This window comes from Desmodus rotundus, chromosome 1 (genome assembly GCF_022682495.2).
Source record: "Desmodus rotundus isolate HL8 chromosome 1, HLdesRot8A.1, whole genome shotgun sequence".
Classification (NCBI taxonomy): Eukaryota; Metazoa; Chordata; class Mammalia; order Chiroptera; family Phyllostomidae; genus Desmodus; species Desmodus rotundus.
Genome location: NC_071387.1, coordinates 90,855,207 through 90,875,786, shown reverse-complemented (window position 1 = coordinate 90,875,786; position 20,580 = coordinate 90,855,207). Strand labels below are relative to the sequence as shown.

Below are 20,580 nucleotides of genomic sequence, written 5' to 3'. Positions count from 1 at the left end.
GGAGATTGCTTCCTTTCCCATCTCCTCTGAGTTCTGAATCAGTTGAGAAGTAGATCCAGAAGGCAAGTGGAAATGAAAGCAATAGCTTCAACTTAGTAAAGTGGTATTGGTGAGTGTGGTTTGGGTATTCCTACAGCCAGAAAGGGTTTCCCAAGCCTCCCTCCCAAGATTAAGGATCACATGTGGTCTCTGTGGTGGAGTTTGGGGTGTCCTAGCCTTTGTGGAGTGCTAAAGACACAGGAGTTAATGTGGCCACCTGTGCCCAGCAACTTTTTGCCTGTTGTCCATACACAGTAGAAAAACGCAGAGTAGAGGAATCCACTTCCTCATTTCCTGTGCTGAGGGAGAAACTGAGGGTTTGATTCCCACAGAATAGTTGAGCAGAGTAGGTAGGAGCCTTCTGTGGATCTGCAGGAATGCAGAGAGAGAGAGAGTTCATTCCTCTGTATTGGGCTTCAAGGTGATGGTTTAAAGAGGAGAAGTCCCTAGTCTGCCAGCTTGGAGCATACAGTGCCTGTGGGAACTCCGCCTTCATGTGGCGCTCTCCTGTGCTGTCTGGTGCTGTGACATTGACCCTCCTCTCCTTCCTCCCCTAGAGCTGGAGCACAGCAGGCATTGGAGAAACCCTGACGGACGCCCTGCCCACCTTCAGCCTCACCCCTCTTGAGTACATCAGCAATGTAAGAGCTGCCGTGCGCTTGCATCCTATTGGTCACAGCCTTTCAGGCCTCACCTTGGGTTTTGATTCTGGGTCCTCTAGGCAAAGTAGTCATTACCCCAGCAGTGCTGTCGGACATCTGCTTTTGCATGGTCTCCATCCTTGTCCAGGACTTTAAGGAAATGCAGTCGAGTTCTTTAAATCAGCTGGGGAAGCATGCTGATACCAGAACCTGACAACCTGCCACCCTTCTCCCATCTCCCTAATATGAGGAACAGTTGGTACCTGAAAGCATCAGAGTATGAGTCTAGTAAGACATTCTGATTTGGGAAGACGGGATCAATTTTCAGAACCATGTGTATGTAGGTCTGAATTCAAAGCAAGCAGACTTTTTTTTTTAATCCTCACCCAAGCACATATTTTTGGGGAGAGAGGAAGGGGTGGAGAGAGAGAAAGTCAGAAAAACATTTATTGGTTGCCCTCTTGTACACACCCCAACTGGGGATTGAAAAGTGATGATGTTTTATTTTGAGTAAAGCTGGGTCTGTGAATTTAGCCAAAGATGTGGCCATCAGTGAAAGGTATACCAAGCACAGGAACATGCCTGGAGTCTATGCACATTGTAGATATTCAGGAAGTGCTTGCTGAGTGTAATTAAATGGAATTAAGCACTTCCTTAAGGGAGAATTCCCAATGCCAGAAATGGGCACCCTTATCTTCCTCTGAACTTCTGGAAAAAAGAATCTATTGCTATTTTTAAGTAGAGATGTGCAGTGATTATTAGTGAGGTAAGTGGCCACTTGTCTGGCTTGAGAGAAAAACCATACTAAGTAAATGAAAGGGGAAGATGCATACTTCTTTAAAGGGAGACCAAACTATTTTTTAGGGGGGGTTAATCTGATGGACCGTAGGACGTTTAGACTTAGTACAGCCAGGGGAACAAGAATGTGATCATTGTGTAGACCTCCAGACTGGGTAGATTTTAGAGTCTGTGTAGACTTCCAGACACTGTACTTTTAGGGGGACCTGCCACTGGATAGGTACCTGTGAGGCCAGGCTGAGAGATCTCAGACCTTTAGCTTATATAGTTTGTATCAACTCTTAAGTTGAGATGAATGTCTGAAATGAATGTGGAGCCAAAAAAACACAACAGGTTCACAGACTTTTAAAAAAAAAATACAGATTATGTTGTCATAATCTGGAAATCAACCTTACTATTTTATACTTACCCTGAAACACAAAATAGTTCCGAGTTATAATGAAATAGGTGTCTGGAATACATTCATGATGATAGTCACATGTCTCTGACAAACACGTGACAAACTCTGTATTATTCGTGGCTTGTCCAAAGGTCTTACAGACCTACCTTTTGTGATTCCCCACTGGCCAAGAAAGTTTTGTTTTTATTTCCTAGAGTATATTATGAAAACAATATAGTTTTCCCTCCAAATCAATTTATAATTACAAATGGGTTTTTTTCCTAACAAAATTTCTTCCTTTGCTTAGCTAAATTACCAGAAAGGAGAGACCAAGATTCACATCGAGAAGATAGTATTTGCTTAGCCATGTACTTTGTGTTTTGTGGACATTAATTTCTTACTGGTGTTTTGGTCTGTGAACAATGATAATTTATAGTTAACACAAGTTTTATAAATTGTACAAAGTACTTTGGTATCCATTACCTCATTTGAGGTAGACCTGGTGTTAAATGCCTGCCCGAAATACTGAGGCCATCAGTGAGAAGGATTAATCTGTGTTCTACATGCGAACCACCACTGAGTATCTTTTTAAGGTGTTGCCATAACCAGTATTAGCACACACTGGAAAGCTCAGACATGGGGCTGCTCTCGGTGTAGCAATTTGTCTGTCATTTGTCATCACACAAGTACTGGTTATATTTCATGAAATTACCTGTGTGCATCAGTGTCGGGCTGAAATGCTTTCTTCTGTTTCAGATCGGGCAGTATATCATGTCCCTTCCCCTGAACCTGGAGCCATTTGTGACTCAGGAGGACTCTGCCTTAGAGCTGGCATTGCGTGCAGGAAAGCTGCCATTTCCTCCTGAGCAAGGTGAGAGTGACCTGCTGGAAGGGGAGTAGTGGCTTCAGGGTGTGGTACATGTTCATTTTAGTACCCTGACCCCATTGCATATAGCTCTCCAAAGTCCCACTGAAACACCTAAGTGTAAAACAGTTACTGATGCCCTGGCTGGTGTGGCTCAGAGAATTGAGGGCTGGCCTGTGGACCAAAAGGTTGCCTGTTCGATTGCCAGTCAGGGCACATGCCTGAGTTGTGGGCCAGGTCCCCAGTAGGAGAATGAGAAAGGCAACCTATCACTGTTTCTCTCACATATCATGTGTCTCTCCCTGTCTTTTTCCCACCTTTCTCCTCTCTCTAAAAATAAATAAATAAAAATTTCAAAAAGTAAAATAGTGACTGAAAAAGATTTGGGTATACAAAATAATACATGTAATATCACTTATGTTTTGAAAAAATCCAACCCTGTGTGTTTCCACATGTACATAGGCATGGAAAAACCTGCAAAAAGGTCTCAAGCATATATGCTAGTATCAGTGGGGGGAGTCGGAGGAAGGTATGAAGGATGGTTACTTTTTACTTTATTTCTTTGTTGTCTGAAATGTTTTATGAGAATATATTTCTCTATTGTATGTAAAAAATATATGTATCCCAAACTTTTTCTTTTTGGTTTGTATTTATTTACTTTGTAAAGTGTATTTTATTGATTATGCTATTACAGTTGTCCCATTTTTTTTCTCCCCTTTATCCCTCTCTGCCCCGCACACACACATCCTCCAGCATTCCCCCGCCTTAGTTTGTGTTCTTGTGTCCATAGGTCGTACATATAAGTTCTCTCTGTTTCCTATACTGTTCTTAACCTCCATCTGTCTATTTTATACCTACCAATTATGCTTCTTATTCCCTGTGCCTTTTCTCCCTTTCCCCTCCTCCCCTTCCCCACTGATAACCCTCCTCCATGTGATCTCCATTTCTCTGATTCTCTTCCTGTTCTAGTTGTTTGCTTAGTTGGTTTCTGTTTTTGTTTTTTAGTTTCAGTTGTTGATAGTTGTGAGTTTGTTGTCACTTTATTGTTTATAGTTTTGATCTTTTTCTTAGATAAATCCTTTTAACTTTTCATATAATAAGGGCTTGGTGATGATGAACTCCTTTAACTTGACCTTATCTGGGAAGCACTTTTTCTGTCCTTCCATTCTAAATGATAGCTTTGCTGGATAGAGCAATCTTGGATGTAGGTCCTTGCCTTTCATGACTTGGAATACTTCTTGCCAGCCCCTTCTTGCCCATAAGGTTTCATTTGAGAAATCAGCTGATAGTCTTATGGGCACTCTTTTGTAAGTAATTGTCTCCTTTTCCCTTGCTGCTTTTCACATTCTCTCCTTATCTTTAATCTTGGGTAACTTAATTTTGATGTGTCTTGATGTGCTCCTCCTTGGTTCCAATTTCTTTGGAACTCTGAGTTTTCCTGGACTTCCTGGAAGTCTATTTCCTTCCCCAGATTGGGAAGTTTTCCTTCATCATTTTTTCAAATAAGTTTTCAACTTCTTGCTCTTGTTCTTCTCCTTCTGGCAGCCCTGTGATTTGGATGTTGGAAAGTTTGAAGTTGTCCCAAAGGTTCCTATGCCTCTCCTTGTTTTTTTGAATTTTTGTTTCTTCATTATGTGCCAGTTGAATGTTTATTTCTTCCTTGCGTTCCAAATTGTTGATTTGAGTCCCAGTTTCTTTCCCTTCACTATTGGTTCCCTATATATTTTCCTTTATTTCCTTTTGCATAGCCTTCACTTATTCCTCTATTTTGCAACCATACTCAACCATTTCTGTGAGCATCCTGATTACCAGTTTTGAACTCTGCATTTGATATGTTGACTATTTCCTTGTTGCTTGGTTCTTTTTCTGGAGTTTTAATCTGTTCTTTCATTTGGGCCATATTTCTTTGTCTTGACACTCATGTTACATTGTAAGGGGCAAAGCCTTAGGTATTTGCCAGGGCAGGGCCACCCCCTTCGCTGAGTTGTGGCGCTCTATGTGGGGGAGGAGGGGTCAGAGAGGAAACAGTGCAGCTTGCAGGGCTCTTGTCCCACTTTCAGTCACTTCTCCTGCTACCCACAAGCACCTTCTGGTGCTGATTCCTGAGTGGGTGGGTTTGTGTATGTTGTAGGATCCTGTGGGTCTCTCCAGTGAACTCTTCTATGAGGCTGAGAGTTTCTCCTGCTGCCTCAGCCCCCACAGGTTTTTTCAGTCAGAGGTTGAGGCTTTAGTTTCTCGGCACTGGAACCCTGGGTTGCTGGGTCTGTCTCGCTCCCCAGTTGTTCTCCCAGCTTATCCTCATGTGAATGGGGACTGCCTAGTCCTCTAGCACCAGCTTGCTTCTCATCCTCTCCACCCTGGCTTCCCGTTTCTGCCCCTCCTACCAGTCTGGATGAATGTTTCTTCTTTAACTCCTTGGTTGTTGGACTTCCATACAGTTTGAGTTTTTGGCAGTTCTGGTTGTGTTTTGTTTTTAAATTTGTTGTTGTCTTTTTTTTGGTTGTGTGAGGAAGCAAAGCGTATCTACCTACACCTTCATCTTGGCCAGAAGTCTAAACTTCTTAAGTTCAAAAAGTTTTTTCATAGAAACTTTCACACACACACACACACACACGTGTGCACCAGTGTGCACACACATGTAGTGGGAATAGTGTGAAACCCCAGACACTCATCATCTGCTTAAGAATGGCTTCTGGTTTCATGTATTCCCATCACATTCTTTGCTAGAGTATTTAAATCAAATCCTAGATGTCATCTTATTTCACCTGTAAATATTTCATTTATGTGTCTCTTGTTACAAGGATTAAATTCAGGTTCAGATTTTTCAGCAAGAAGTTTTGGTGCCATCTAATCATGTGTTGCCTCAGATCCAGAAGCACATAGCATCGCACTGTTCCTTGCAAACAAATATGTGTAGATTAATGAGCATGTAATTGTTTTCATTCAGTCATTCATTTAGTTAGGAAACACTTACTAATTGTTTATTGTGAGAGAGGCACTGGGTTGAGTATAAACTCTAGCTATAAAGTAAAATTGTAACAACTGTTGAAAACATCACTACCATAAGAAGCCAATCTCTATATTTACATTCTTGTTTTTTCTCTCTCTCCATTTTATTATGAAGATTTCCAACCACATAGAAAAGAATCACACAATGAACATGGATATATAATCTGAGGATTTCCAGTATTTTAACAGTGGAAGTTTTCAGAGCCAGATGGTGAACAGCCAGTGGGAACTTTTTGACTTAGATAAATGGCTTTTTCTAAACAGTGTGATAAGTAGAAGGGAGTTTTAGGTCTTTGTGAGTGTTTTTCCCAGGAGGAGATTAAACTTTGGGAATCCTGAAGTGGTATATGGGAGGGTCACACATGAATAGTGGGTTCTGGAGGTTTGTGTGCAGGCCAGCTTTTGACTCTCTGCTCTGCACACCCTCCTCCCTCATGCGCTTACCACGCGTGGGCCGCAGTGGGGCTGGACTCTTGCAGAGGTGCAGCCGCTGTCCTGGACTTGTGATTCTGGGTTGAGGATGAATGTGCTGCCTGGTGTGGGGCTGGGCTCTTTGGAGGATCTCCTGCTCTTCTGGACCTGGGTTACAGTCTGGGTGATCAGACTCCAGATGGGTCATCTCACAGGCAGGTGCATTCTTTCCAATGAGCTTCTGATATACGTGGCCCTCAGCAAGAACCAGCCTGCGGGGAGTGCTGCTCAGGTACAAGCTGCCCTGAAAGTGTTGTGGCTGGACCATTCCCGAAGTCCGATGCAAAGACAAAAGTGTTGAGCCAAGCATTCCATCTGCCTGGCCTTTTAACACCCTCCTTGACATTTCTTTTCTCTCCTGCATTATCTGTTTTGCTTCCATTCCTGGTTCTTTTTTCCCCCCCTGGCCCTTAAAAAAGGATATATTTTATTTTATTTATTTTTAGAAATAGGGGAAGGGAGGGAGAAAGAAAGGGAGAGAAACATCCATCAGTTGCCTCTTGTGCATTCCCCACGGGGTACCAGGCCACAACCCAGGCATGTGCCGTGACTCGGAATTGAACTGTGAACCTTTCTCTTTATGGGATGGTGCTCAACCAACTGAGCCACACAGGTTAGGGCCCATTTCCTGGTTCTTGTTCTCATCCTCTGACTCATGAGTCTTGCCTGCTTGAAAACCTCAGTAGCCTTTAGAACCTAGAGGTAAAAATCCAAACCCCTCTCAGGCTTGACATTTGGGACCCTTCTTCGTCTGCCTAGTAAGGGCTTGTGGCCTCATCTCCTCCCTTATGTTCTCTGCTCCCTCATGCTTTTGCTCCAGCCACTCAGAAGGACTTTTTTCTTAATTTTTAAAAAATTAAAATAATTTTTCTGCTTAACTGTCTGTTGCCCTGAGCTGTTGAAGGTGACATATGAGGGACTGCTGTCCCATGTGCCTTTTTCTTCATAAGCGAGATCACCTCACATGTGCTGTGTGCATTGAGGGCACTGTTTAAAACAGTTCTTGTGCTCTCTGCTCAGATATTCTTTTTCCTCATGTACATTTGGCCAACAGCCTGTTTGTCCAAGTGAAGCACCGACACTTGCTCCTGGTTTGGGGTTCTGGTAGTCTGAGTGTGCCTTGCTGCATGGCTGATGTCACTCTGTTAAGAGACTTTCTCCCTGGGCCAGACAGTGCATGAAAGGGCAGGGTCACCCAGTAGCAGCACCCAGGGCAGTCTGAAACCCAGCAGGGATTCCATATTTTAGTCTTTGTTGTCCTTAGTCCATACCAGTTACCCTGAGAGGTAAGTGTTCTGTTCCCTGTGTCTCCTGTAGAGACTAGTAAGCACCTTGGCACATTTGTGTGTAGAGCACCTGCCATGGGCCAGCTTACCCAGAAGGGTTCCATGAAAGCTGTCGCTGATGGGTTTTCCTGAGCAGCTTCTGTGGTTTTTGGTAACTGTCTCTCCCTTTGCAGGGGATGAATTGTCTGAGCTGGATAATATGGCTGACAACTGGCTGGGCTCGATCGCTAGAGCTACAATGCAGACCTACTGTGATGTGATCCTGCAGATCCCTGAGCTTACACCTCACTCCACCAAGCAGCTGGCCACTGACATTGGTGGGTCCCCCAGGGCAGGTGCTGGGTGGGACAGCTGTGGCCCATGGCGACTGCCAATCCCCTCCTTACTAGAAGACTCCTCCCAGGTCTCCTCTTAACATCAACTTTGGAAGGGCTCTGAAGCTTGCTAAAAATGCAGATGATTCTCCAGGCCTGGCCGACAGAGTTTCTGACTTAATAAGTGTGGGTTGAAGCCCAGACATCTGTAGTTTGGAAAGTGTCTCAGGGCATTCTGACAGGCTGCTGAGGCTGAAAACATTTAAGGGAAGTTTCAGTGAGTTGAGTTGAAATGACTGATGCAGACTTGTGTTATGCTGCCTTGCCTGGCCTGGTGTGCTCCATTTACGTAACAGTCTTCCAAACTAATATTCGTTAAGCCCTTTCTACGCATTAGGCATGCCAAGCACTTATACCCTGTGCCTTATGCAATCTTCAAACTCTCCTGTGAGGTTGCTGCCCTTGCCTCCATCATGCTGATAAGAAGTTGAGGCATAAAGCAGTTGTGTAATGAGGCCACCGGGAGTCCTAGAATGCCCACCTGCTTCCCAGGGCAGAGAGGCATGTGCCCACCTGCTCCTGTTGGCACTCATCAGTGGAGGTGGTACTCTAGGCTGAGGTGCTATGGGCAGGCAGCTGGGAATGTCCTCAGTCTCTTGGTATCATTCCACTGACGCACCCTTGGCAGCTTTTGGGGTGCTCAGGGGAGAGGGTGGTGGGGGCCTTAAAGATCAGCTCTTTGGGGACCCAACAGAGCTCTGACCTGGATGACCACAGGGCCAAGCCAAGCCTCTTGTATTGCTGAAGAAGAACCAGAAATGAGAACCTTTCCTCTTGACCCCAGGGCAGTTAGTGATGGAGCCAGGCCTGGAACCCAGCTTCTCTGGTTCCCTGAGTGGTGTATACTTGGTAGTGAGCTCTCAACAGATACAGAAGGATAGCAGCCTTGTGTCATCTCACTGGGCACGTGTTTGGAGAAGAGAGATGAGGAGATTCCAGTGCTCCTTGGTGTTCCCTGTCAGTACAGCAGGAGCACTGAACAGAAAACTAGCCAGAACTAGTGAGCCAAGTGGGATGTGGGGTTGCCCCTAGGTATCAGTTGTTCACATCATTTCTCCCTCCCTGTTAAGCTTTCTTCTGATCCATCCATTCCTCATTAAGTGTTGACTGAGCATCTGCTATGTTCCGGCCACAGTTCTAGGAAATGGAATGTAGACAGTTTCTGTGCTACTGCACTTATGCCGTGGGGAGTGTGCTTGTGCTTAGAGACTGGGAAGAGACAGCCAAGGTGTGAAGCTCAAGCTGTTGTATAATAGAGATGGGTGAGGTCTGTGGCAATGCATGGCCCCTTAAAGGTGTTTAAATTCAATGTTAATAGAAACCTCAAACCATTCTGCTACCCAAACAAAAAAATGTCATGGTGGAAAAAAGTACTCAACCTAATAAGTGAATTTGGCAGAACAGCAAGATACAAAGTCAATATTCAGAAAACAAAGGCATTTTTGTACACCAACAATAAAATACCAGAAACAGAAATCAGGGAAAAAATCCCATTTGATATAGCAATAAGAAAAATAAAGTACCTAGGAATAAACCTAACCAAGGAGGTAAAAGACCTGTACTCAGAAATCTACACAAGAGTGAAGAAAGAAATTAACAGTATATGCTTCCACAAATTAATGGAAGCATATACCGTGTTCATGGATTGGAAGAATTAACATCAGCAAAATGTCCAAAGCAATTTACAGATTCAACACAATCCCTATTAAAGTACCAGTGACATATTTCACAGATATAGAACAAACACTTCAAAAATTTATATGGAACCATAAATGACACCAGATAGCCGCAGCAATTTTGAGAAAGAACAACAAAGTAGGAGGGATCATAATACCTGATATCAAACTGTATTACAAGGCCACTGTAATCAAAACAGCCAGGTGCTGGCATAAGAACAGACACATGGACCAGTGGAACAGAACAGAGAGCCCAGAAATAAACCCAAGTCTGTGGTCAATTAATATTCGACAAAAGGGTAGAAGCATAAAATGGAGTAAAAATAGCTTCTTCAACAAATGGTGTTGGGAGAGCCAGACAGCTACATGCAAAAAAATGAAACTCAACCACCAACTTACACCATACATAAAAATAAATTCAAGGTGGATAAAAGACTTAAATATAGGTTGTGACACTGTAAAAGTCCTAGAGGAGAACATAGGCAAGAAATTCTGATATTCCACACAGCAATATTTTCACCAGTATGTCCGCTAGAGCAAGGGACATAAAGGAAAGAGTAAATGGGATCTCATGAAAATAAAAAGCTTCTGCATGGCTAAAGAAAACAGCACTAAAATACAAAGAGAACCAACAGTATGGGAAAACATATTTGCCAATGATACCTCAGACAAGGGCCTGATCTCCAAAATATATAAAGAACTCACACGACTGTACTCCAGGAAGACAAGCAACCCAATTAAAAAATGGGCAAAGGACTTGAACAGACACTTCTCCAAGGAGGACATACAGAGGGCCCAGAGACATATGAAAGGATGCTCAGCATCACTAGCCATCAGAGAGATGCAAATTAAAACCACAATGACATACCACTTCACACCAATGAGAATGGCCATCATAAACAAATCAAACAATAAAAGTGTTGGAGAGGTTGTGGAGAAAAAGGAACCCTAGTGCACTGTTGGTGGGAATGCAGACTGGTGCAACCACTTGGGAAAACAGTATGGAATTTCCTCAGAAGACTAAAAATGGAACTGCCTTTTGACCCAGCAATTCCACTGCTGGGATTATGTGCTAAGAATCCTGAAACACCAATCCGAAAGGACCTATGCATCCCAATGTGCATAGTGGCACTGTGCAATTCACAATAGCAGAGTGCTGGAAGCAGCCTAAGTGCCCATCAGTAAATGAGTGGATCACAAACTGATACATTTACACAGTGGAATACTACGCAGCAGGAAGAAGGAGCTCCTACCCTTTGTGACAGCATGGATGGATCTGGAGAACATTATGCTCAGTGAAATAAGCCTGGTGGTGAAAGGCAAATACCATATGATCTCACCTGTAAGTGGAACCTAATCAACAGAACAAACAAGGCAGCAAAACAGAACCAGAAACATTGAAATTAAGAACAATCTGACAGTAACCAGAGGGGAGGTGGGAGGGGATAATGGGGGAAGGGTTTTCAGGAACAACTATAAAGGACACGTGGACAAAACCAAAGGTGGGTAGGATTGAGGGTGGGAGGTGGGAATGGCTGGGCTGGGGGAAGTGGAAGGGGGAAATGGAGACAACTGTACTTACACAACAATACAAAAAAATGTCATGGTGGGCCATGGGCTTCCACTTTGCGGTTCCTAGCTTGCAGGCAAGTGGAGCTCATTTTATGGATAAGCTTGTGCAGGAGACTGGTGCCTGACTGATGGTGGCACCTTTTCTGGGAAGCAACTTCCCCTGAGTTGGGCCTCAGAAGAAGATACAGGGAAGATGCAGGACATGGCTGGCGCTCCAGTCTGCCTGGGAGAAGAGATTAATCTGGGCAGTAATTGGAAAGGAAGGAGGGACCTTCTGGGTGCTGCTGTCTTCCAGGCCTTTCGAGCAGGAATTATGTGGAATGGTCCCTTAGGTTTGTCCCCACCCAAGAAGGAGGAAGGAGAGGCAGCACCCATTTATCCGTCACCTACAGCACATCTAGTGCCTTCATGGCCTTTGTCTTAACACACAGCCTGGTAGGTATTAGCTGCACCAGCAGATGGGAGTGGGGATACAGAGAGGCTGAGGGACTTAACCAAGGTCTCCCTGACCTCAGATCCTGGTCTCTTTTACTCTGCTCATGTTGCCCAAGCTGCCTGGTACTTAGAGTTCTCAGACTGTCTCTTAGAGAATCTCACCAATGTGGTCTGAGGTGGGCTCAGGAAGCTGTTGTTAACTAGTACTCCAGCAGACCATCTGGGAAGTATGGGAACCTGCAGTGTGTTAGGCCACCACTCCCAGCACTATCCTTGTCTTCTTGGTGGAGGTTCTGCTGGGAAGACTTTGGTGACTGCTGTGATGAGCTCATGTGTCTTGAGAACCCCAGGGGTCAGTGTGGTCCCCTAAGGACCAGAGCCGGGGACCCAGGAATCCCCAGTAGGAGCTTCTGGATGTTGCTGGTCCTTTACTAAGTTGGAATTCCTGGACTGGGGCTGAATTCACAGTCAGGTCTGACCCTCTTGGGAAAAACCTCAGAGTAAAGGCCTCCTGCTGAGGGCAGAATGGCCACACACAGCATTTGGAGCTTGTGGTAGCATCCCTGTTTCTTTCTTAGTGGAGGCCTTGTGGGTACTGTCCTGCCTGGTACTGAATCTCTCTGTCCCCCACCCCACAGACTACCTGATAAACGTGATGGACGCCCTGGGCCTGCAGCCTTCCCGCGCCCTCCAGAACGTTGGGATGCTCCTGAAGACCAAGCCTGAGGACTACAGACAGGTTAGCAAAGGCCTGCCCCGGCGCCTCGCCACCACGGTGGCCGCCATGCGGAGTGTGGACTACTGACTCCATACCTGGCTGAGAGGCGCTCCAGGCTAGGGCTCCAGGGGTTGTGGCAGCTCTCCAGAATGGCTTTGCTGCAAAACTGCCCAGGATTGGGCAGAATTGGTTTTAAAGACTTTCATTTGTGATTTAAAAAAAAAAGTTGTAAATTAAAGGTATATTATGTATTAGAGAAGAATTTTCAGATTATCTTTTTAAATGATGCAGTTTTGAAAATGGAATTAATAAATACAGTGAAATGCAAGAACTTTGTTTTCTTTCCTCTTTCCTTAATAAATGTTTGGGTTCTTGCCATGCACCATGCTCTTTGCACTGGGTACACTGTCAGAGAAAGAGAAGGAGGGAGAAGCAGCAGGTAAACCAGCAAAGATAACTTGAGATGTCAGGAAACTAGAGGGCATCAGGGTGGAAGGCAGCCTGGGGAAGATGGGTGGGCAACCCTGAGACCCAAAGGTAAGAGTTGCAGTGAAGACAGTAGGAGTGTTCAGGTAGAAGAAACAGCGCAGACCCGGCCTGGGGCACATCCACAGCCAGCAAGGGAAGCAGGAAGTGAAGTGGGGTCAGAGAGGAAGAGGTGCTGGTCAGAGGGTCCTATGGGCCATTGTGAGTATGAGGACTTTGCTTTTTCCTTTTCCTTTTTTAAAGCTCACAGATGGTGCGAATTCTGTCTTTTTTTGCCAGTAGCTTCTGTATCTGTTGAGTGTCCTTGGCTACAACTAATGGAGTAATATATTTGAGTGACTGAAACAAATAGGAGTTGATTTTCCTTAGTAACAAGATGTCAAATGGTGGCAGCCTCGGGCACTGATTCAGTGTCTGGATGACCAGTACCATCCTCTCTGATCGGGACCTTATGCGCAGAGCAGCTCCTGCAACCACCAGGGCATGGCCGAGCGATTCTGTCCCTGCCACTGTGGAGGCACAGGCCTTCCCAGAAGCCCCGCCGTCTTTCTCCCAGGCCTCATTGGCCATTTTCTTGGTCACCAGGCATCCACTCAACTGCAGGGATATTGGGAAGATGGGGTCAGGACAGGCTCCCCCAGGGTTTTCAGCCTCGGCACTAGCGATGTTTGGGCTGGACAGCTTTTTGTCATGGGGGCTGTCCTGGGCACGGTAGATATTTACAGCATCCCTGGTCTCCACCCACTAATGCTGGCTGTATTCCCCCAGTTGTGACAGCCAACAAGTCTGTAGACATTGCCCAAGGGGCAAAATCATCTCCAGTAGGGAAACTCTGGCTTAGACCACTCAGGATTATTGCTTGGGCTGGGCTATTACATCTCTGAAGAGACGGTTTTGTTATTGAGAGGGGAGGGCAGTGGTGTCTCGCGGGGTGCCTTGTTGGAACTGGAAGTGTGCTGTGTTCCCGGGACTGTGTGTACCTTTCTTTCTCTCACCTACACCTTCCAACAGCCTTGGAGGCAGGAAACATGATGCCCATTCTACACACAAAGGAGCTTAGGTTTGCAGAAGTTTAGGGAGCTCGCCCTAAAGCTTGCCCAGAGTCAGTCAGCTACCACATGGCAGGGCTGGGGTCAGAGTGAGCCTGGTTACACACCTGTGCTCCTGACCTCTGGGTGGGAGGAACACAGCGAGACACCTAATCCCAGCTGGGACATCTTGCTTGTGCCTCTGGAGGAGCATCACCCAGCCCAGGGCCTCTCAGAGGCCAGCCCCACCAGGGGGCCAGGATAGTGTCTCACAGGGTTGCCCAAGGGTTCTTTGCACACTGTGTTCTTACAGCCTTGGGACCAGTTTTGGTGGCCCTAGAACAGCATCTGCTGTGACCCTGCACCAAGAAAAGTATATCGTTTTCTCCTGTGGTGCATCCCAGACTGTGCCTGGCAGGGCTTGAGCTGGCTCCTGCCTTGGAGAAGGGAGGGCCAGAAACCTGGAGGTGCAACATCCTGCCCTAACGTGGGAACCTATGGTGATCTCTGCACCAGTGTCCTTGGGAAAGGCACGTCACTGAGCCTCATTTCCTAATCTGAGGAACAGGGGCCTCATGGTCTCTAACTCACAGGGTTATTAGAAAAGCCATTGAGATATGGCAGAGGGCAACAGCACATAGTACATTCAACCTACCTTTTTGTGGTGAAGGTGGGAATTAAGATTTTTTGGGCAGTTTGGACTCTGCCAGCCTAATTTTTGAGCCCTAAAAGGCTCTGATGGGTCCCAGGGTGGGTATGGGACAGTGCGTCTCCCCGCTTTGGACACCTAATTGGAGGCCAGCTTGTTTGCTTTCCAGGCCAAGGACCCAAGTGTCATAGACCAGCAGCAGGGCTGGGTCTTCAACACCAGGCTCTAAAGCTAGGGCTTCTTCACCATTAGGACCAGCAGGTGACAGATGGGCCCTGTAGCAGCCAGCTGTCTGCTCCTGCTGGGCCCACTTTCTTTCAATAACAGCTCCCTGAGCTCTGTGGGAGCCACATTGGTTGCCATAATTAGCAGTCAAAAATACAGGATGCTAAGTTAAACTTGAATTTCAGAAAAACTAGAGAGTTATTTGTATAATATATGCCAAATATTACATGGACATATTTCTACTAAAAAATGAATTTGTTGTTTATCTGAAATTCACATTTAACTTGGTGGCCTGTATTTTATCTGGCACCGTTAGGAGCCGTGTCCCCACCACCTGGAACCATGTAATTCCACTGGGGGCCAGCTGGCCTCCGGTGTGAGTGGGGTCTGACCAATGCAAGCAGCCTATCCAGCTGGCCACACTGACTGGTTCAGAGGCAGGCATATGACCCAATCAGTGACCAATGAGAGTCTGCCTGGGAATTTGCAGTCACAGTTGGGAGAGAGGGGAGTTCTCCCAGCTGTGTTTGCTGAGTTTGGAGTTGACCTCAGCTGCAGTGTGGGGACAGCCTGCCTGGGAAAGCAGAGAGAGACCAAGATGTCTTGTGAGCTGCTGGAATAGCAGCCAGCCGGAGGATTCTTCCTCTTTTCTCTGCCTTCCTCACTCTCTGTCTTCATAACCCAGACAAGTAAGTTGGGTGGCATTAAGTCATAAGGCCACTGCTTTGGGGACAGGTGGAAAGGGACTTTAAATGTCACCTCCTTGGGGCCTTTCCTTGGCCCAGCCTAGCTCTCAAGGCAACATGGATGGCCTTCTGCTCCAGAGATGTGCCAGGGAGGGCGTTTTGGCTGCCCCATCAGACGAAGAACAAAGCTCAACTCAGGGTTTTCTACTTTTATTTTCTAGAATAAAACACATGCCACCTAGCAGTCCCCTACCCCCGCCTGCTGCTCTTCCTGCTTGGCACAGCCACTGCCCTCACCAGTCTCATCCACAGAGGCCACACGGGTCTGGGGACTGACAAGCACAGTGTGCCCGAATTGTGCGTCTCTGCAGGAGATGGTGACTGGCACTGAGGGAAGTGGCCTGCCCTAAGGGGAGGGTGTTCTGGGGTCTCTGGGGCCTGGCTGGGGATGTCCCAGGCCAAGGCTCAGTTTGGGTTGGGAATGGGCAGAAATGAAATGTGGACACAATCCCCATATTTGTACCAGCACCATGATGCTATGGAGCCCTTAGCCTGGGACTGGCTAGGAGCTGCTGACCTCTCTGTAGAGAGACATGGACTCTGGACTGGGACATCTATCATCCCAGCCCTTTGGAGAGGGTACACTAAAGGGAGGCCATGGGCACTGGCTTCACTTCTCAGGTCTGAGCTCTTGGGCTGCCCAGGGTGGGTAGGGACAGGGTCTAGATGGCATCATCCTCACTGTCAGACTCGATGATGTCCAGTGGCTGCAGACGTAGGGAATCATAGTTGGGGGGTGGGGTGCCTGGGATGGGCAGGGTCTGCTCACTGGGGTAGGCCCCAGGGTTGGGGCCGTGGTTGATTGTGTCAGACTGGAAGGCAAAGTTGGTGTGAGCCTCTACCAGCTCGGCCACGGTGGGTGGTGGGCCGGCATAGCGAGCCTGGGCCTGCCTCTGCCGCAGGCTCTTGGAGAAGGCCACCAGCTTGATGACAGTGATCCAAACAAAGTCAATGATGATCTCCGCAAACTCGATGAGGCACAGCACTGAGCCTCCCATCCAGAAGCCAAACTGGCCGCCCAGATTTGAGAGCAGCCAGACAATCTGTGGGGAGCAGGGGGCTAAGGCCCTGGCAGAGGCGGGGGTCAGGCTACCAGTTGCTGCCTGAAGCCCAGCCTCCTGGCTTCCTGTGAGGTGTATTGTTGACTGGGAAGGGGAAGGGTGACCATCTCAGCCCAGGGAAACAATTTGTGTTAGAGGCCTTCCTAATTCGTCTATGGGGCTGGGGATCTTCCTGCCCCTCAGGGTGCAGGGCAGAGCTGTCAGGAGCCCCCAAACTCACATTATTAGCTGCCGACTCCTCAATGGTACGATAGTTGAATTCTTGGAAGAAGATGTTGAGCTTCACAATTCCCTTCCTGCAGGAGGCAGCAAGGACTGGTGCCCTTTCCCGGACACACACACACACACACACACACACACACACACACACAGAAGAGGCAGCCAAGGGGCTTCCCTAACCCTCCTCTGCTCAGGATTCTCACAGACCCACTCCCATGAGTGGTAAGGTCCAAACAAAAGCCAACAGTGCTGCCCTTCTTGGCCGCTGTGTGCTTTGAGCCACAAAGGGCATCTCTGCCTAGCACCCATCCTGTGGGCCCCTTTCTGAACCAGCTCTCTAAGGGATACTCTGGCCAGAGAGAGCCCCTGAGAGCTCCCCTCTCACCCCCAGGGTGGCCCAACCCACAAGCAGTAGACTCTGTATAGAGTCCTAAGCTTGCCTCTCCGTCAGGAAACCTGGGGCAGAGAAAAGAATGGTCAAGTGGGCTTCCCTCCTATATCTGATGGTCCTCAGAAAGGCTAAGCTCTCTCATGTCTGAGTTTCTGCCTGGACATTTTTGCCTCTTACTTTTTTGAACAATTCTTACCCCTTGGAGAGTTAGCTCAAGTGCCACCTCCCTATACAGACCTCCCTTATGTCTTAGGCAGATGGTGGCTCCTTCCTGCTATGCTTCCACAGGGAGGGTCTGCTACAGACTCTTTCCACTATAAACTCTGATCGTATCTCTCTGTCTTCTAGACTCAGGTTTCCTGACAGTGTGGACCTTGTGTCTTTGTTTGTGCTCAGTGTATGTTTGTGTTGAATGAATGGAAAGATGAATGAATGGATGGAGGACGGGTGGATGGAAGGATGAGTGGAATGATGGAAGGATGGATAATGGAGGGATAAATGGGTGGAAGATTGGAAAGATAGATGATAAATGAATGGATGGACAGATCGGTGGATAGAAGATTGGAAGGATGGATGATGGATGGATGGATGGGTGGGTGGGTGGATGGGTGGATGGGTGTATGAACAGGTGATGGATGGAGAACAGGCTCTCCTTTAGGGAGCAGTAGACTCTGAGTCCCCTTGACTGGCTTATCTTTCACTACCAGTGCTTCCTCTTCCAGTCTTGCTTCTGGATCTGACCAGTGTGAGAAAGTGTCTGAGAAGCTGCACTATGTCCAAACTCCTCTCCTGAGGCTCTCGTACCTGCCCTTTCCTGCCTTCCCCAGCCCTGCCCACACTCCAGGCTTACCTGCTTAAGGTGATATTGGTGCTTTGGTCCCGCTCCTGAGACAGGACATGGAAAATCCAGTCCTGCAAACCAAGAAGGCAGCTGGAAAAAATGGCACCTGCTGTATTCCCTCCCAACCATGGGCCCTGCTCCCTTTGAGGGACAGACTACACCCCTGTATCTTCCTGAAGCCCCCTGGGAACCATGTGTTAGGATGGGAAGGAGAAAGTAGGCAATAGTGTACAAAGTGGCTGCTCTTATGGGGAGAAGGCACTCAGGTCTCCAGACTTCCCGCAGGGCTCAGCCACCCTCTGCTAGCTCTTTCCCACCTCTGGACCTGGTGCTGCCTGGGCCCTCCTCTCCAACCCTGCCCACGGCTGGCTCTGCTCTATCCTCTGATGTCAGCTAAAGTGTCACAGTGTTAGGGAGTCCTTCCCCCAGTTAATCGCTCATCATCTGGTTTCCTTCCTACACAACCATTATCATACTCTGAAATGATCTTGTTTCTGTAGGGTGTCCCTCTGACTAGAATGCTAGTGCTATAAGGACAAAGGACTATGTCTATCTGGTTCAGTGCTGTGTTCCCAGCACAGTGCCTAGTGGTGGAAGGAAAGAGGGAGAGGAGGGGCAGGAAGGAGCACCCTCTCCAAAGTCCCGAGCAACCTGCAGACCAGACCCCAGCCCAAAGGTGGGTGGCCAGGAGCTTGGCCATGCCACCACCTCACCTCAGAGGCCTCAGAAGGCCAGTCGGCCATGGAGATGGTCATCTTGTACTGGGTGTCACTGGAAGAGAGAAGGCAGCCCTGTGTCTGTCCTGCCCCACAGTGCCCACACCGCCCTGCTCCGCGGACCACACCACACCCATGCCATACTCACTTGCAGGACTCCTTGCACATCTTGATGCAGGTCTCCCTCTGGCCCAAGCTCCTGCGCAGCTCTGAGTAGCAATAGACTGAGCAGAAGAGGGGTGGGGCAGAGGATGTCAGCCTTTGAGCCTCTGGCTGCCCTCTGCCCCCCTGGCCCTGGGCCACCTAAGGTCTGTGACTTGGGGGTGGGGAGTTGTCTCAATCTAAAGTCCCTTGTCATGGAGAACCATCCATCCCTCTGCCCCCATCTGTAGCCATTTTTCCCCAGCCTGGCCAGGGGGATCCTCTCCCCAAACATCCACACTCAGCTCAGCAGGATCAAGGCAGCATCCCTCTGCTTGTCATCCTCATTCCTAGTGAGGACCAGGGTGACAGGGTTGTGTTGAAGGGGTGGGTGGTGGCAAGGGATACAGTTTTCCCCTCTTGTTCCCACATTGTATTGGTTTTAAGAGGTGGTGGAACTCTCTCTGCTGCCCCCGACATCCTTGGGTGTTTGGACTCTGGGCCATTAGGACTCCAGCTCAATGTGAGCCATGCAGTGGCTCCTCCTCCTCCTATGGCTTCAGGTTTCAAGACCTTGCAGGTCACCTCCCTCTCTCCTCACCCCAGCACCCCACAGAGAGACCAGGTGCGCCCACACAGACACCGACACAGTGCTGAGGCTGAAACATGTGGCCTTGCGCACGCATGCACACTAACATGTACACACAAGCAGTGGGCGCAAATGCAGACGCTGGAAGCACAGCCGGTGCATGAACACAGGCTCAGACGGGCACTGCAGTTCTTAGTGCGGCTGTGCATGGAGACACAAACACAAGTGCCCTTTCACACATGGGTACGTGGGTAAACACAAATGCATGCACACATGTGCGCTCACTAGAGTTGTATTTCCAGGCCCACACAAGTGAGGGTGTTTATGTCGCACACAGGCAGAATCACTCCCACACAGGCACAGTTCAAGCGTACAAGTCATGGAGTCGAGGTGTGGAGGGGAGCTGGGTTCTCCTGAGAAGGGTACCTGGGAGGCAGGGGCTGTGGGCTGCGCATGTGGCTGAGCGAGCCTGGGTACACCCCTGGGTCCTGTTAAGGCCATGCAACCATGCCTCTGTCTGGCAGGCAGAGCTTTGGTGGATAGTGGCCGGCTGGCTGGAGAGCCGATGGCTGGTCCTACTCACCCCAGTCAGGGAACTCCTGGTTGTTGCAATATTTCTCTCCATGGGGCAGCGGGTATAGGTAGTGGCCACAGCTACAGTTACGGATCATGTGCTCTTGGAAGCATGAGCGAATACAGGCCTGGAACAGGGCAGGGAGACCACACACATGACCAGTGATGCCCCTCCCCAGCCACAGGGCAAGGGGCCCAGGGAACTTAGTGCCAGGGCCCAGGGAGCTCGGGGAGCCAGAGGAGGTGACCCTCCAGTTGAGACATGGTGCTGATGTTGCCAAGCTGCACTTCCTGTCCTTCTCTCTACTTGTCCGTTGTAGATGGATTCAGGCCAGCTCCCCACCCCTGCCTCCCCGTTCAGCACTGGGGCCCTGCAGATGACTTGGGAAGGGGTGGCTTGTTTCAAATTCTAAAGCTAGCACTGGCATAAATCACTCTTGTTTCGAGCCCTTTACACAAAAAGGCCCAGAAGGACAGCTCTGAGGGAGACAGGCAGGCTGGCTCCAAGTGCCTTCTTCCTGGAGGGACCCATTCAAGGGACTGCAAGGAGAGGCTGATCTCTGAAAGCCCAGTGCTGATGAAAGAGGATAAGAGCTGCAGCGTGTCCTCTGTGAGGGGGGTGTGGGAGAAGAGCAGGCTCAGCACCCTGGGG

General features: G+C 48.2%; 2 protein-coding genes across 6 annotated transcripts in view; one reads left to right on the top strand and one right to left on the bottom strand.

Moving 5' to 3' along the window:
• Nucleotides 1-12,594, top strand: part of COG7 (component of oligomeric golgi complex 7) — a 63,120-nt gene extending 50,526 nt beyond the window's left edge. For both annotated transcript variants that reach the window (XM_024560363.4, XM_024560364.3), the window contains 4 exons: nucleotides 597-680; nucleotides 2,614-2,728; nucleotides 7,662-7,805; nucleotides 12,184-12,594. In XM_024560363.4, coding sequence (XP_024416131.2) covers nucleotides 597-680; nucleotides 2,614-2,728; nucleotides 7,662-7,805; nucleotides 12,184-12,350 — 510 coding nt within the window. In that variant the 3' untranslated portion in view covers nucleotides 12,351-12,594. The remainder of the gene's footprint in view (nucleotides 1-596; nucleotides 681-2,613; nucleotides 2,729-7,661; nucleotides 7,806-12,183) is intronic.
• Nucleotides 12,595-15,531: 2,937 nt separating this feature from the next.
• The window catches only part of SCNN1B (sodium channel epithelial 1 subunit beta), a 59,143-nt gene continuing 54,094 nt past the window's right edge, over nucleotides 15,532-20,580 (bottom strand). For all 4 annotated transcript variants that reach the window (XM_053926031.1, XM_053926027.2, XM_045195496.3 and 1 more), the window contains 6 exons: nucleotides 19,939-20,056; nucleotides 18,774-18,849; nucleotides 18,623-18,680; nucleotides 17,919-17,980; nucleotides 16,679-16,754; nucleotides 15,532-16,440 (listed from right to left, as the gene is read on the bottom strand). In XM_053926031.1, coding sequence (XP_053782006.1) covers nucleotides 16,060-16,440; nucleotides 16,679-16,754; nucleotides 17,919-17,980; nucleotides 18,623-18,680; nucleotides 18,774-18,849; nucleotides 19,939-20,056 — 771 coding nt within the window. In that variant the 3' untranslated portion in view covers nucleotides 15,532-16,059. The remainder of the gene's footprint in view (nucleotides 16,441-16,678; nucleotides 16,755-17,918; nucleotides 17,981-18,622; nucleotides 18,681-18,773; nucleotides 18,850-19,938; nucleotides 20,057-20,580) is intronic.